Below are 17,313 nucleotides of genomic sequence, written 5' to 3'. Positions count from 1 at the left end.
GATGCGAAATGTACACTAGCTTTCAATTTGGCCACATTAACCAAACTGTTTATCTAGTGTATCATAGAAATCTTTCAACAATAGTCAGAGAATTTAAAAATAATTTTCATGCAGATGGAGAATTTTTTCATAAAACGAATAAAAGGAAACGCATCAAAGTGGTGAAAAAAATATCAATGTTTGAGAGATTTCAGTAAAAATCTATCCACACACTTTTACATCAATATCACTGCCATTAGTGAACTTCTTTTTATAGAATGAGCTTACAATGCTGGACGACCACAATCAGCCTCTCAAACACATGTGATTTATTGAGTGACACATTTTGATGGTTATGTAAACCAATTTGCTATTTTTTGTGCGTTTATGTAAAATTTCAATTAAATTTCTCAAACAACATACATTTGATGTATCAAGTTTGTATTGGTATTAGAAGTAAAATAAACTGAATTCACAGTTTTTCATATTTTTAATTTTAAACACTGTCTAGCAAACATTCTACATCCATGAACAAAATGTATTCTAGGTGTGAGTGTCTAAAACAAAGCAATAAGATTTTCTGATCTTCTGCACTAATGAAACAAAGTCATCTGTACAAATCTAGACAACATCTACCACAACAAAGGGCCGCGCTGAGAAATATCTGTTATAAAGGGAAGATAAAAAATCTATGAGAAGGTAGGAAAACAGTTTATCCCAAAGTCCACCAAAAGGTGTTTCTAACTCGGGCATCAGATCATCTTGGTGAAAATCTACAAAATTAATTGCAAAGAAATATATCTGCATCACTTTAAAAAGCATCTTTAAACAGCTACTGCATTACATTCCGAGCACATTCAAACATAGGACAGATTAAACAAGCTATATAATCATCGTATAAACATCAAAAAGGAAACGGGATGGCAGACGGACAGACAATCCCTAGAACTAAGGACTTGTGATATACTCTGATATGACTTTGAAGAAAACAGACATCAATTACAACTGATTAAAAGCTCTTAATCCTCACAAACATACACATTTGGCGCTAGCTCTTTAAAAGGGTTTCTCTTTGAGATGGCTAAGTTTTGTGGATTAGCATATCAGATATACTGAGTAAATTGTACAAAACTTTCACTCGTCCTTTTTGTAAAGTTTTCCAGTTAAAGTAGCGACACAAACATCTATATCAATAAACTAGAATCAATTTGATAAATTGTAATTGATTACCGTGTATTTAACACTAGAATTATTTCTGTCTCAGTGTTGACCAGTTGTCGGAGGAATTTAAATTAATTTGTAGATATACACGGTTTGTGCCTCCAATACATTGGAGTACCCATGTTTACATTCACACGAATTGTTGCTTTTATCATGATTCTTTATCAGTTTGACATTCTCTATCTGTCCAATTTAGCCATTTGTTGAATCAGCGTCTTACTAACTCGACTATTTCCGATGATTAAACATTATAATTGTTTGAGTCAACATGGGAATTCCTCTATATCGGATCTTCTACGTACAAATAAACCACTTTTTCACATCTTTTATCTTGGCTTCTTATCAACTTGGATGTCCATTGCATAGCACATCAAAATGACCCAAGGTGAGTCGTCTGTAATATTGTGAAGGACTGGGCCGCATTTATCTAAATCTTTGACATTTATGAAGATATCTAATACAACAGATCAACGCTATATCAGGTATCACACAAGGGGTAGCCATGTCATTTGATTTTAAATCTCCAACTCTCTTGGGGTCAAAAGTAAATATCATTGAAATAAAAATACCGAAGATGTCATCCAGGATATGGAAATTATTGATCAATATAAATAAAAGCAAGAAATATGGATTTTGATTAAATCCATTATATTGAAAACAGAATGAGAAATTAGCTTTTCATTCTGCGAGGTTCTTACAAGTCAATCAAGAAGATGACTGTACATTTCAAGTTCTCACCACTAGGGGGCCCAACCAGGTAAAACTGGGGCAGCCCAGATCAGGGATGCCAATACCAGAACAGATAAATAAATCCACATAATATCCAAGTCAGGACCTTCCTCTAGAATGAGTGGACAACAAAGCCAAGCAGATAAATATGATCATTTTATCATTATTTGTGTTTGTTGGGCCAGATCAGAGGAATTAAGACCATGTGGTCTACGTGTGTGTGATTCCCTGACTGCCTGATTAGGGCCGAGCTAATTGGTGACAAGGGTCGATTAGGGAGGGGCATTAGGCTGACTTTATGTGTTGCGCTGTAACATAAATGCCACTGAAACAGTTCAGCTGGATCATAAAGTCATAAAGTAAGAGATACTTTCTCAGTAATCCCGCTAAACTTCCTCCCCCTAAAATGTAATGAATTCAAGTGTCCGCCATTCTCTGATAACATGGGTCTATTTTTTCAAAGAAGGGAGGTTTAATTGTTTCAGTTGTCATGACAACGAAATGATAATTATTGAATTGTTGTTGTAAGTATTAGGTTCTATCATCTAGAGCACACTGTTTAAGTTTCGGGCTCTAATCTTGATTTACGACAAAGACACTAGTTTATTTGCCTAAGCCAAACTACAAAAGCAGCCCCTTAACCTGGCCTGCCCCAAAACAACTGATTTATGCATATTTTGATAATTGTAGCCTCAGAGCGCTTTGTTTGTTCAATACTTCAAATTGAATGTAAAACTATTTATCTTTGTGATTTGAGTGCTGGTGTGATGGGTATATTTTTAGTGAGGGGTTCACTATCAAACAGATAAGTAGTGCTAATTTGTCAAGTGAGCATCTCTAGAGAATAGCTTTTAACTTTCCCCAACAGATGGCGCTAGTCAAATAATGTTAGGGCGTCATAAAATTAACAATATGGTTTTATTTCATTCTTGACTGTGGTACAAAGATACAAATAGTTTTAAATCCATTTGCTCCACATTTAATGTACACAGCTCAGTATAATAAAAGGTGTCTATTTCTTTTAATTGTATCCTACAAAATTTTTATTTATTTATGCAGAGTGTAATAAAATTTTACAACCGAAATCAAACAAACACAAATATTCCCCACATAGGTGCCCACTGCCATCAAACACTTAGGACATTGGATTTTCTATCCCCAAGTCTCAGTACACAGAAATAAATAAACGACATTTAAAAGTACAAAATGCCTAAAACGATTTTATTACAGAAATAATTTATACTGGGCAAGAAAAGATTGAACAGTCTGAAGTGATCCTGTCAGGTCAAGATTTTAATAATGTTATTTCTTGAGAAGCACATTTAGCGGCCATTCTGGCCATTACGATTACTTCAACAATATTAAATATTTTAAACAAAGAATGACCACTTCTATGTCTTAGACAGATGGGAACTGTGAGGGAACACATTCTGTGTATTTCTTGTAACTAAATCTGAGATAGACAAACCCACATCTTTACTCCAAAATGAAAATATGATAAGATACAACTAATTAAATCTAAAAATTGAGCTTTCTCATTTTCCATAATTTTTAAATATATATATCTCTCTATGAATTCTTTTTTAACTTGTGTGAAGAGGTGAAATGTCTTTCAATATAGAACTAAGACAATAGAATGAACAATACAGAATTTTTTTCCACAATGAGGAGCAATCTGTTGAATCAATGCCGCGACTGGTTGTTGAACGGCTGGATAAATCCACCTATCACAACCTCGGTGCATAACCATAACTAGGTGCTTCAATAACAAACTGGTTCCTATCTCAAACTTAATGGTGCTTCCAAACCTTTTTCTTGTCATGTAGGCCTACATGTACCCTGATGCTTATAATGCATGGTAAATCTTGCTCTACAATTATAAACGGACTCGGTGAACTTGCATGCTTCACCGATCCTGTTACACAACATGCAGGGTTTCTCTTTCCTGCCCTAATCGGTGTTTTTATAGTTTTTATTGCAGGAAAAAAAGTATCATTTTCTTTGAAATAACCAGTCTGTTTGAAATGAACCAAATGGCAGAAGTCTCCATGACAGATGCAAAAACAAACTTTTATCAAAAATAACAGCTTTAAAATAAATTTCTTGCATTTCTCATGAAAATTAGCTCAACTGAACGATAAACTGACAAAGTGAAATATGAAAATCAGGAAACAAAAAATGGAGATTTATGATGTATTTGGTGAGACTACCAATTAATCATTAGCTGGGGCAAATGGCATTAAAACTTATTTTGTTTTAAAGAAAACTTAACAAAATTCTATGGACTAAGTGTTTGAAAAGATAAATATTGAAATATTATGAACTTTCAAGACTTTTCACATTTTTTTAAAGATACATTATTTCTTCTCCACATAGATTTCAACATCAATGTTATCTGTGAAAAGATATACAATATCAACGATCCAGTCTTGATTTCCAGAGTTGTGACTTTGTATTTCTCTGTCCAACAATACACTAACTCCATACTAATAGCTATAGTTTTCCAAGTCAAATGAATGTTTCCATTTACACATTCATTGTTCTATTTCTATATGACGTGAAAAGAGATCTTTTATGTTGTTTTTAATCAACATTTACAGTAATAATTGGCTTTGATATCGAAAACAAATGCAGCTCGTTTGACAATGATAGAGCTTTCAGTGGCCTCGTACTAGAGTATTGATTCCTAGTAAATTATATGGCAAAACGACCGGTCGATGTATGTGAATACACATGTTTCAACACTCGTCCAATCGGCCAATTAATATCGTGGTTTGTTATTGTAAGGGAATTTAATTTAAATCTGTGGTAATTCGATAGATTTAGGGTATCACACAGTCGTTTCCGACCGATAGCCTATCAAGACAATGACTGTTTCTACATGTCGCCGACATGGTTATCAACTCTCTCCTGTTATCATATAAATAGCTAATGTGACTATGCATATATCTGAATGTATCATGTACTGAAGTCTCTATAATGATTCTTTACCAATAATTAAAGTAAAATTGCCACTCTCGGTACACAAACTTTCGTTTTCTCATTTGCCGTCTTAGAAAAGGAAAACGATTGAACCATGTCGTACATAAAAGGAACATATGCATTTCTTAAATTCTGAAATGTTAATTCAATTTACCGGTATTTTCTTCTCTCTCTCTCTCGCTCTCTCTTTCTTGCCTTTTTTACCCTTCTCTTCTAAGATTTTTCTCCAGGTGTGTCCCACAAACATGACCGCAGAAAATACATGCGCAATGACAAATAGTGCCAACAGAACGCTAAAATAACATCAGTTATGAAAGCGAACATTTGTATTTAAAATGGTACAATTTTTTAAATAATCGAAATACACAAAAAAATGATTTAATAGCATTCAGAACGACTTTATTTATGTGTACCTATGCGGTCAGACGTTTTCACACGTATGCAGATCGCAAGAAAAATAAAAACGCGCACACTGTTGTGAAGACGTAAGGAAAATTGACAAACTGCGAGACTAAAAATCTGTTTTACGGTGAATAGAAATGATTTTAATGTATCCATTGGTATGCTTGGTGGAGTTATTGTGTCCGTTACGTGCTGAAAAACCGGAAATAAGTAGCGTCATCGGAAGTGGCAGTTTGTTGATATGGCCCATGGAGCGCCTACTTTCGGTTTATACATTTCTAAAGCGTCTATCCTGTTTGATCAGAGAAGAAACGTCGATATCTTGATAATATTTCCAATTACTTATTGTTGAAAGAGAAACATGTAAACAAACCTTCATGTGCATGGATTCGGACAAACCAATCTAATGCAAATAAGCCGTGTATTTATTTAGAGAAATGGAAACATTTGTACCCAGGTGCGAATCAACCCGATATTTGTTAGTAAATAGTTGCTTTTCGTCCACTTTCGCTCAATCAATGCCGTTCATTAGCGTTTCAATATAGATGCTGAGCTTAATTGCCCGTTTTGACCAAAAACAAATACTGATTACGGTTGGAGAGTTGTGCTGGCTGTATCAGAATTATATTAGCTATATGCTTTGGAGGTAGACGAGTACATGATTGATTTGTCACTAAAACATCATTATTGTTATTAATTGACATTATTATGAATTAGCATTTACATAAATTGCTAAATATACGTGTCCAGAAACAAGCGCAATCAAACAATTTTAAAATACCCCTTCCGGTCACATGTTCATGCATAGATCAATAATTATGAGCCTGACAATTCAAGAATCGACAGTATGATTTTATAAGAAACCAATCTGTTAATTAGAAAAATCTCGGCTATCTTGTCTTTCAGAATACTTCCATGAAATCACACAAAATTATATCAAAACTTGATATCTTATTTATTTATTCTAAAGCTTATTTAAAACACTTTCATTGTTATCATTTGTCTTCGTAAACAATTGCAAGTTCAATTGTCGTTCAGTCATCTATGGTACTGCATTTCGAATCGACCCGGGTGTAACTTTTACTGCTCACGCGACAGGTGGTACTTATCGGAAATGACCTTCGACATGTTTTCTAGGGAAACTGGGCCGGATGACGATAATATCGTCAAATAAAAAAAACTAACGTGAAATATTTCACAAAAATTTTCGAGAACATCTTTTTTTAAAATTATTTCTGTTCATTTGTTACAATCAGAATCTTTTTGGCATTTCCAAGCACTACTTAAATTCAAAATAATTCACGACTGGTCGGTCACATCCTAGATACACTATACGTGTTGGTTTTATTTTCATTCCGATAAATATATAATTTTTTATCTCGCATTTCATTTGCAAAAATAAAGTTACAAATTTACATTTCACCTTATCCATCTCCAATTTCTATGGCAGAATATACGAAAATCTCTGTTATCAGTTTTCTTCTATTAAGGGCAATTTAAGGCACTATGCTTCAAAAGAATTATTTTAAAAAGATGATTTAGAAACTGTATAGAATTGTCCGGATGGCCTTTGGGGATTTCACCCCACCGATCATCATCGAAGGTGAGCACAACATGAACTCAAGTCAACCGTAAAATAATTGTTACTGGAATGATTTAGATACAAACACCAAATTAACTTCAAAGCCTATATTTTTTATCAAAAATTTTAAACCTGCTCACGAAACATATCTTCCGTCAACCCGAAGACATAAAAATTGCATGATGACCTTTTTATCTGTTGCGGGAATTATCGAGGTTTCTGTCGTTGAATCAATGATAAGACACAATGGCGACCGACTAAACATGTTTTTGTAACAAACAGATTACGATAAACAAATAGGCGGCGCAAGTCGAGAAGGAAACCATCCGATTCTGAAGATCTTTTTATCGTTTCAAGTAGCAGATTGCATGAATTTGTGTAATAAGATGATTGTTGAATACATACATTTGTGACGTTTCGACTTGACCAAAGAAACTATTTTGGATCCTAAGATAAGATTAAGGGGAGTCGACACGAGTAAAGGAGTTGATAGGGGACTTATTTCATTTATCAAAATTTCTTTAAGTTCCGCTTAAAAATCGGTGACAGGAAAACGTCCAAAATGGTTACACAGGAATTAACGTCAATATAAACTGTTAATTTAAAAACGAAAACATCATTATTATATAATTTCATCATTATAATACACCCGAACTATATGTGTAAGGTTTTTTATTTTGATTAGCTGCGGTTACATTGGTACATACTCTCTCATATACTCAATCCGGTATAATCAAAACCATATGGCTCATTTATAAAGATTAGTCTACCCATGTACATCCGCACACGCCATCTCCGTCACGACGTTTATTAAATTTCCTTTATATGATTTCTGTATATCACTTGTCATTATGTTTAAGATGATGATGTCTTCCTCATCCGCCTGGGAATTCCAACCCCGCCCTGCCGTCCCCCTCCCGATGACATCCCATAATATCCACACCTGTAGGTGCACATTTTTTATGATTTTGTAATTGGGATAATAAAATGAGTTTCCTGTCTCAGGTGTGACTAGATTTGATTATTCTACATATTTATCATAAACCCAAAAACTTACATATATATATGTAAGTCAACCGGAACAGCAATTATGTAAAATAATATGGTATCTTTTAGCAAACGTTTTTAAAACAAGAACAATTCAAAAAAAAGTTTCAAACAAAACATTAATGTCAATAAAAGCAGTAAATGTATTTTTTATTGGAAATGTCTGTTATATCAGAGATATGTATTTTTCATGAGCTAATCATATATTTCGTCTGTTGGAGCATTTGACAAATTGTGAATTAATTTAATCTTGGAATAACATGATTGTAATCCTCATTTCCAGCTGTGATTCCAGATTGTGACTTCCAGTGTAAGTCTCAATGTTGAAATTTGCAGACAGATATTATTTATCGTCCAGATAAATTGACAGCCTAACAGTGTTTACTAGAAAACGTCAACTTCAATTTCAAGCTACTCCAGCAATTAATTATAAACTAGCTAGGGGTATCTCTTTTTATTTAAACATATCGGCATTTGTCAGTCTGTATCACAAAAAAATATCAGTTTGAAATGCACCGATTTGTTTTTACTGACTTACAAAAGTGATTTTTATTTCAAAGTTAATCATTTACTTTTACCAACTGTCCATCAGAAATGAAAAATGTCTGAAAAACTCAAATGATAGAAATCTCAAATTCATGATAATATTCGGATATTTTATAAGCAGACCTGTAAATATTTGAATTAATTATTTTGATTCGTGAATCATTGTGTAAGTTTTCAATCTCAATAACCCATCTAAATTGTAAAGAAAACTGTTATTAACGTTCAAATCACATAATTATTGCAGGTGAGAATATTGATATTCCTGGAGAATTACCTGGTTCTTTATAAGGTATTTACACCTAAATGATAACCATTAATACCAGCAGGTCGATATACAGGTATTATAAAAAGTTTCCATTTGTTCTTACCTTGGTCGGAGATAAGAACAATTGGCCTTGTATTTTACCAATGGTAAGCTTCATTTATTTGTCCTGCCTATTGTTACCGCGTATTCCGGCCTTTATCTTATTCAAATAATAAGAGTTTTCAGATTTCTGTCTTGCATTCAAAAATTCGATAATCAATTTTGATATTTATTTTGTAAACGGATTGAGGGGATGCGTGTGATTTGGACGCTTTGGTATTGTTGATTGTTTACGGACAATGAAATATCGGTCTTGTCTTTTCAGTGGAACTTGTATATATAGATATTAAAATTTTCATATAAACACCAAAAGGGTTTCCTGTATCAATATGCATAAGAGGGCAGATACAGATATATCTGGTAGGATTGATTATCGCGTGCGTCATTACAATTTCCGAGGTAACTGGGTACAATACCACTAAAACTGGACACCTCCACACTTCGGCATCATTTACAACATTTATAGATATTTTTTTTCAGATTAAAGAAATACGTATATTTTATACGTTATATAACTATGATCCTATTACACAATAAAACTTAATCATTAAATCACAGAAAAGCAGAATTAAAATTATAAAAAATATGTGTTTTCTACAAAGAATTAAATTATGGGATATTATTTAGAACTTACTTTGAATTGGTACAGTCGTCATAGAGAATGTCGAATTCTTTACACGAGATGAGTTTACAGCGGTTGACACCGGGTTGGATGGAGCCCAGCCCCCGGAGAATTCGCACCTGTTCGACATTACAGACCACGGGAAGAATGTCCAGTCGTTTTAGCTTGGTGTAAACTGTGTGGAGTCCTCCAACAAGATGTTTCAGAAAAAGTTCAAATGCCTGGGGCAAACAGATAAGTTCCCGGCCGTCCACCACAAATGCTGCAACTTTAGCATTTCTATATTCAATAAGCTTACATATATTGTTGTCGGGGTTGCATGCTATGGGTGGTGGCGAGCTGTAGGTCGTCGCCTTGTGTAGTTTACTTAGTAAACTATTGTTGTGATTTACCGTCGGTATCATCCCGTGGGTGAGGCTGATCGTCCCGGGGGTAGGTCCAGGGCTGGAGTGTGCCCGAGGGGGTGAAGGGTAAGAATCGCCTTTTAGATGTCCGAGCGGAGACTCCATGTAGTCAGAACCGATAGTATGCATGTACGGCGAATACTATCGACTTAAATATGAAATGTATATATTGCTGCTTTCTCTTTACAACTGTATCTATATCCGTGAATGAAATCCTTTTTCTTGCGTACAGTTATGTCACAACAACATACAGATCCGAACCGGATGGAAATGTCCACCTGTAGTTACCTCAACCGAATCAAACATATATGTTCAAACCGTGGCGACACAATAATAGTTCTGCACAAAGATAGTATTCGTATAAGCGTGTTTTTGTAAGATAAATACAACCTCGCTACTTAGACTGACATGTGCCTAATCGGGGCCTGGGAGCGTACCTACTGCGCATGACCACACAGGAACTATTTTACAACGTAAACACGGGGTATTGCACACACGCTCTGACAGGGCCTATGACATGTGTATACAGTGATCTATTTCAATGGCTGATTGTGATACGTCTGGGGGCCAGCGCAGGCGGAGTCAAATCGAACGATACATTAGCGCACGGAGAGCGAAATTCATATTTACATATTATGGTTTTTAATTCTTCCTCTAATCTTAACTCCAGATATGTCATGCTTAAACGGCCAATTTGGCTGCCAAGATCAATTGGTAAATGGCAGGTTGAATATTTTACAGTCATTTCAAATCAATCGATGTTATCGCGTTGACTACATTCGTTTCTAGTGACCAGAAAGTGTGAAAAAATGAAATGGCTTGTCCCAAAACATGATTGGCACTGATAGATCATTTTTATTTTTCCATGACAAGAGAGATAAATTAATTGATGACCTTAATTAAATCAATTTCTATCCGAATGCGGCTGCGTTAGGCATTAGCTAAAATTTACCGTTTTGTCAGCGTTTCGCCACCACTTCAAAGATTGTTTTTCTATTTTTCAAAGATTGGTTTTATCTGTAATCAATTGCCCATGTGTGTGAGTGTGCTTTGATATACACACAACCGCGCCGTTCATACACTCCGAAATACGGTACGAATGAAAATGATGAAATACGTGCACAATCTAATAACATTTCGTTTGATTGTTTGAAATTGGTTTGAAAGCCGAGTTTTGGCCCATTCTCTGTCTTTGTGAGCTGGGTGGTTAGTAATTTTTATGTGCACTAGAGCCGGTTTAATTAACTTAGAATAACAAACGCATAAAGTAACTATAAAACATCAAAAATGGATAATCAAATGAGGAAACCAAAAACGGACATAGCTGGGACTATCATAACAGAAATAGGGGTTCTCTACGCCACATCCTCTCCTATTAAGTAACCCCATCAACAATACCAAATAATTCAGTTTGCATCACATTAAATTATCTCGTTAAATTTATTTAGATCTATTTCTTAAAGAAGCATGAAATGATCCTTTTACATATAGTCAAATTTGATTTCTCAATTAATGTATTTTATAGGCTATTTTTATGACTTGATCTTGTATTTTGCGGTTGTTCTATAATGTTAAATATAAGTTAACACACAGAATTAAATGGATTTAACGTATTAGGATGCTATGTTTAAACTTATCTTTATATCATAAAGCGCATATGTGCGTTTCTTTATATCGCAAATATTTAATTTGATTTGGGCAAATAATCTTTCATGTTATCTTAATTCCGTCTTATAAGTCACGGCGACAACGGACTGCTAATTGCCCCGTATATATGGAATTAAACCGCGTGCGATTGGGACTATCAGTTGTGACGTAATATCGGGGTCAACCGAAACCATGACCCCTCCTTTTGCGTTCCTTTGTTAATATAAACAGGGTCAACAAATGTCCAACAACAGATGAAGCCACAGACATTCGTGGCCAAATAATAGATAAAATTACTGAATTGTCGTGAGGGTCTTTATTCCAAATGATAGGCGGACTAAGAATGGAGTAATTTAATCTCGACTTCATAGTATCAGAAGGAAGCCAAGATTTGACATGGTCCAACTTCATAAGATCTTCTCATGTCCACAACAACACGTTAATGGGCATAACGACTTGTGGCCATATTTTATTTAGATATACCAAGCTGTGTGTGAATTCTTGGGAGTGGTCACTGTTTATGTTCAGAAATCTCAAATTACAGATGTATATTACAAGTATATTTTTATTGGCCGTTTTTATTTTTGCAATTCGGAAATGAAGTCGAAATTAGAATTAAATTTATAATACCTATTTTCTGTAGGTAAATTCTAGTTTTAAATATATGAGCAAGATGTACACGTGTTTCTGATTCAGACGTAGTTATCTCCGATAAAACTCTGATTTATTTGGTAATTATTAAACTGATTTTAATCGATACATTATTTATATTTCTATTATTGGAAACTATTGACCTACTGGCTCTTATCTGTATATTTTGATGGTTAGTGTAAAAACTATAAAACTTAGACTGTATTCAATTTCCTACAACTTAATTGCTATTTTTGACATTGACATATACCTGGGCACATGCTAATGATTAAAAAACACAACATCAACAAATTGAAATATCATTAAAGCTAGTTCATTTTGATAACAATAAAATTGAGATATAATTAAATTAAAATATTTGATTGATAGATGAATGATATTTGACTTGGTACTATATGTCATGAATGTGTGACAAATGTACATAAGCATGGTTCCAGATAAACTAACTGCTATCTCATTTAACTTGATTGATTCCTGTCCATTTCACGAACCACAGAGTAAGGTAGGGATGTGTCTACGGCGCTGATTGACAGATCGGGCGATAACGACAACGATATATTGGAAGAAATAAAAAGCGATGACATCTCCTTATCAGGGTTCTACCGCAGACAACACGTGACACTTATGGCAGAATAAGGGGACAGCATCAGAGCGTCCGCCGATTGTTTATTACATCATCCGCGCGAGTTTTACCGCCAATTTACATGTCATGGTAATTTATTCTACAGTCTAAATGTTACGTGTACATATCGATGTGTGTTAGCTGAAGTCGTAAATCCTGTCAGCAGGGGGGCGGTTATTGGGGTGGTCAGTCCCCCTCCCCCCGGACACCCTCAGATTTATGACACTAAACAACCTACATGACAGCTGCTACTGCGGAGTATACCTTCTAAATGTGTCGGAGAAAATTTATGACTTTAGATATATTTGTAACTTTATCTAAATATTGAGGGAGTAAAATGAAATATTTTTATATACATATAATTCATATGGGACAAAGAAATAATCAAGACAGTGTGGAGAGAATATTGTTGGATTTTCGAGGCGATCTACCCTTTGACAGGACACAATTAGAACATTAACTATTAAAAATAGATATTAAGATATTAAAATGTATCATTTGGGGTATATAAACGTCCTTGACGTATCCCTATACAGACAAACGGCCTTTCATTCGATAATATTTTATTTCCCTATTTACACCCTTGTACATAGATTTAGAAACTAAAGCATTTCATATTCTTTATGATAATAACAGAAATATCAACGTTGGAAATATATACAAGTTTTTGATGATTTCTCTGGTACCCTCCAAGTGCGAGGAAAGAAGCCTGTTTTCACAGATTATAAAAAAAAATATTCAATCGTCATTTAACACCAAGAACATTTTGTCATATATGAAACATTAACAAAAATACAAGTTGGAATAATGAACAATTAAAACAATATTTTTTAAAATCTCTTGTGACAGTGTGGTAAATTATTGATATAAATATAAGTATACACGGTTAGGTAATTAAAAGTCCAACATCATCAACATAGCTAATGTATTAGCATGACCGTACTAGTGTCACCGTACCAGGCAATAGGCAGAGTCAGGAAGGCGATAACTAACATGGTAGACTATAGATAATGAATATTCCATGTATTGTACACCAAGTCATTTTAAAAACATCACTCTAGCCATCCAAACGCTGTACTACTCTAATGAAGAATCACAAGACTTTAAGTTGAGGGTAGTCTTTGACTTCAAATATATTTTAACCAAAATAAAAATAAAAAAGATTTGGCACATGTTGTCAACTTATGAAGCCGTCCGCTTACAAAGTTTTATAGGCAGCCAGTATATTCACTTGTAATATGTACATGAACATCAAAACAAAGATATACATTTTAACATTCACAAGATATATCATAAGTCAATATTGTATAAAATCACGTGATATTTAATATATGCAATGAATTATATATCTGAGCAATGGGAATCAAGATAAAATTGGAAGGACTGTGGGAAACACAGACAATTAAGGCGTATAATCGAGCCTACTGTACAAGTTCATCTCCACGGGAATCATCAGTGATGTCGAATTTGTTAACATGTTAAATTTTAAACATGACATTAACAGGAAAAATGTTGATATTTGAAATATATGTATTCCAAAGAATACAATTTTACAATTTAAATGTCTAATACAAGTGTTATAAAAAATCAACCCTTTATTACAAAATCACCTCATAAAGGATTACACAAGGGGGGTAGGGCATTTGTTGTACAGATAGAAGCCAAATGAAATCAATCAGATTAAGCTATCAATGGCAAATTATCATCAAAGCAAATATATAATGATCATAAAGATTAATTTCGTTTAGCGTGCAGATTTATTTTATATCGTCTAATAAAAACTCATGCAATATGAAACAGAATAGCCTTGTCGCATCATGCGGTTTAGTCCAAATATACTTTTTCATTTTGGTTTGCATGTGTATGTGTATTTTTTTTTGTGTCTTTTGCGTCCTTTTTTAGCAAGTAATAAAATTTATCATTGGCAATACAGTGCGCGATGATCTTTACTTGAAATCATTGAACAAACCTATTTATTTTTGGCGTTCGATTTCAGCGCATTAGATATTTGGCGTGTACCGAGCCTTTTACTCTATATATAATTGTTGCTGTGATTTTAAATCTACACGCACAGGATACATATCCGACATGTTTCCATTTGATAAGACTCGGAAAGAAACCGCAAATCGCCGGCAAATAATACTACACAGGAAAACCCCACATTTCATTTACCAGACAGAATATATACATGTACGTATGGAGATATAATGATTGTGTTGTATCTTTGATATAATATACAACACAGGATAACGTTGATGAACTTATAACTACCGGCGTAATATACACGTCAAGACTGATTAAAGTCAAATCGGAGAACGTCCGCGGATGGCATTGTCTCACTAATCAACGATAGTTAAAGATGCAATGGTATTTTTTCACTATCGAAAACAGGAGCAGACGATTTATTATTTTTCTTCGGTTACAAAAGTTACTTTCTTTATACCATTATCACCATTGAAAAGTTTGAACTTCTTATTTTACTTTAAGTTTAGAATATAAAAAATAATTAATTGCATCCCGAAAAAAATCTGTGGCACTATAACCTACATAAATGAAGTACTGATTGCGCATGCACCAAAGGCACATGAATTATTCTACATTATTTTTTGTGTTAATTCGACATATATATACACGATTAAACACAAATTTTTGTTCAAATGATGAATAACATTTATGGTCTGTCGGCGGTGGAGCATCTCAACGTCAGTCTATTGTGTATTTTCATATTACTCCTTAAAACCTAATGCTGAACAAATTGTAACTACACATACAATGATTCAATGTAATAATGGATCAGCATCGCTTCCGAATTCCCTTTAAATCGTCATATTTTTCTGTAATTCCTCTCCAAAATATATAGCGCACACAGAACTCGGTCATGTTCTCTTTGTTCAATAATAATTACGTCTTTACTTAATTGTGCTAATTAATCAATATAATGAATGAAATATTCAGAACTAATACTTCCCATATAAAATAACTTTAATTGAATCAGTTGAAGGAGAAATAACACACGCCCCCATGAAACAAGTTCTTAATCTGCTTATAAATATAGAACCACAATACAGCTTGGATGGATAAAAGTGTACGGAGGAAAATCACCGAACCACGACGACTGTTCCATTTTGTCAATATTTATAAGGAATTTATATGAAATCAAGTGTGCATGAGACGGAAACAAATACACATTTTCTAATAGTTTGAAAATGAATTTGTTAATTATTTACACAACTCAAAATTTCCTCAATATGTTTCAAATAAATTTGAATTTATTGACGCATAGATAATTTAAGTTAATTTAATATGATGCGACAAAACCATATAGGGACTTTGTTGATACCTGACGTTCACATGCATTTGTGTAAATGATCCTTGTTACGAAACAAAGGCATTGTTCTCGTGTTTTTATGTTTGTTGTATAGGTTCAGATTTGCTAGGATATATACATGTTTTGTATGTTATACATTTTGACGTTGCTAGGCAACTGAACTCGTGTAGACTACTTAATTCGGTATCGATCTTTATCACGTGCCTTGTAAGTAAGACAAACGACAGCTCATAGCTCTACCATCACCTACCGGCACCAGTAATCAAAGATCACTCTTCAGCAGTCAGGATTAAACCAATGAAAAGCATTTGCTTTTTTGATTTATCAATCGAATTAAAAAAGCGAAGCAGATAAGTGAACGTTTTATCACATAGATCACTGGTAAAAGTGTCATTTGAATACCATAATATACAAATTGTATTTGTTTATATCAAGGACGTATATGAGACTTATAAATCCCTGTTTGTACATATATATTAACATTGCATTATCGTGATATTAATAATAAAACCTTTAGAATGTGCATATTGTACTTTTATTTCTGGTATTCTTTATCAGTTAGGTATGACCCCGATTCGGATCACTAAACGCATCCCCACCCCTACACCTACCCTTACTCCTACACCCCACCCCTACACCCACCTTACTCCTACCTCCACACCTACACCCCACCCTTACTCCTACCTCCCCACCCCTACACCCACCCTTACTCCTACCTACCTACCCCACCTACCTCCCCACCCCTACACCCACCCTTACTCCTACCTCCCCACACCTACACCCACCCTTACTCCTACCTCCCCACCCCTACACCCACCCTTACTCCTACCTCCCCACACCTACACCCACCCTTACTCCTACCTCCCCACACCTACACCCACCCTTACTCCTACCTCCCCACCCCTACACCCACCCTTACTCCTACCTCCCCACCCCTACACCCATCCTTACTCCTACCTCCCCACACCTACACCCACCCTTACTCCTACCTCCCCACACCTACACCCACCCTTACTCCTACCTCCCCACACCTACACCCACCCTTACTCCTACCTCCCCACACCTACACCCACCCTTACTCCTACCTCCCCACACCTACACCCACCCTTACTCCTACCTCCCCACACCTACACCCACCCTTACTCCTACCTCCCACACCTACACCCACCCTTACTCCTACCCCTCCA

At 34.8% G+C, this 17,313-nt stretch overlaps 1 protein-coding gene across 2 annotated transcripts in view; it reads right to left on the bottom strand.

Moving 5' to 3' along the window:
- Positions 1-10,302, bottom strand: part of LOC138328421 (dachshund homolog 1-like) — a 94,836-nt gene extending 84,534 nt beyond the window's left edge. Inside the window, exon 1 of one of the 2 annotated variants that reach the window (XM_069275222.1) lies at positions 9,487-10,302. In XM_069275222.1, coding sequence (XP_069131323.1) covers positions 9,487-10,007 — 521 coding nt within the window. In that variant the 5' untranslated portion in view covers positions 10,008-10,302. The remainder of the gene's footprint in view (positions 1-9,486) is intronic. The other variant, XM_069275223.1, reaches the window with a different exon arrangement.
- Positions 10,303-17,313: the final 7,011 nt, after the last annotated feature.

This window comes from Argopecten irradians, chromosome 7, assembly GCF_041381155.1.
Source record: "Argopecten irradians isolate NY chromosome 7, Ai_NY, whole genome shotgun sequence".
Lineage (NCBI taxonomy): Eukaryota > Metazoa > Mollusca > Bivalvia > Pectinida > Pectinidae > Argopecten > Argopecten irradians.
This window is presented reverse-complemented; position numbering and strand designations above follow the sequence as displayed.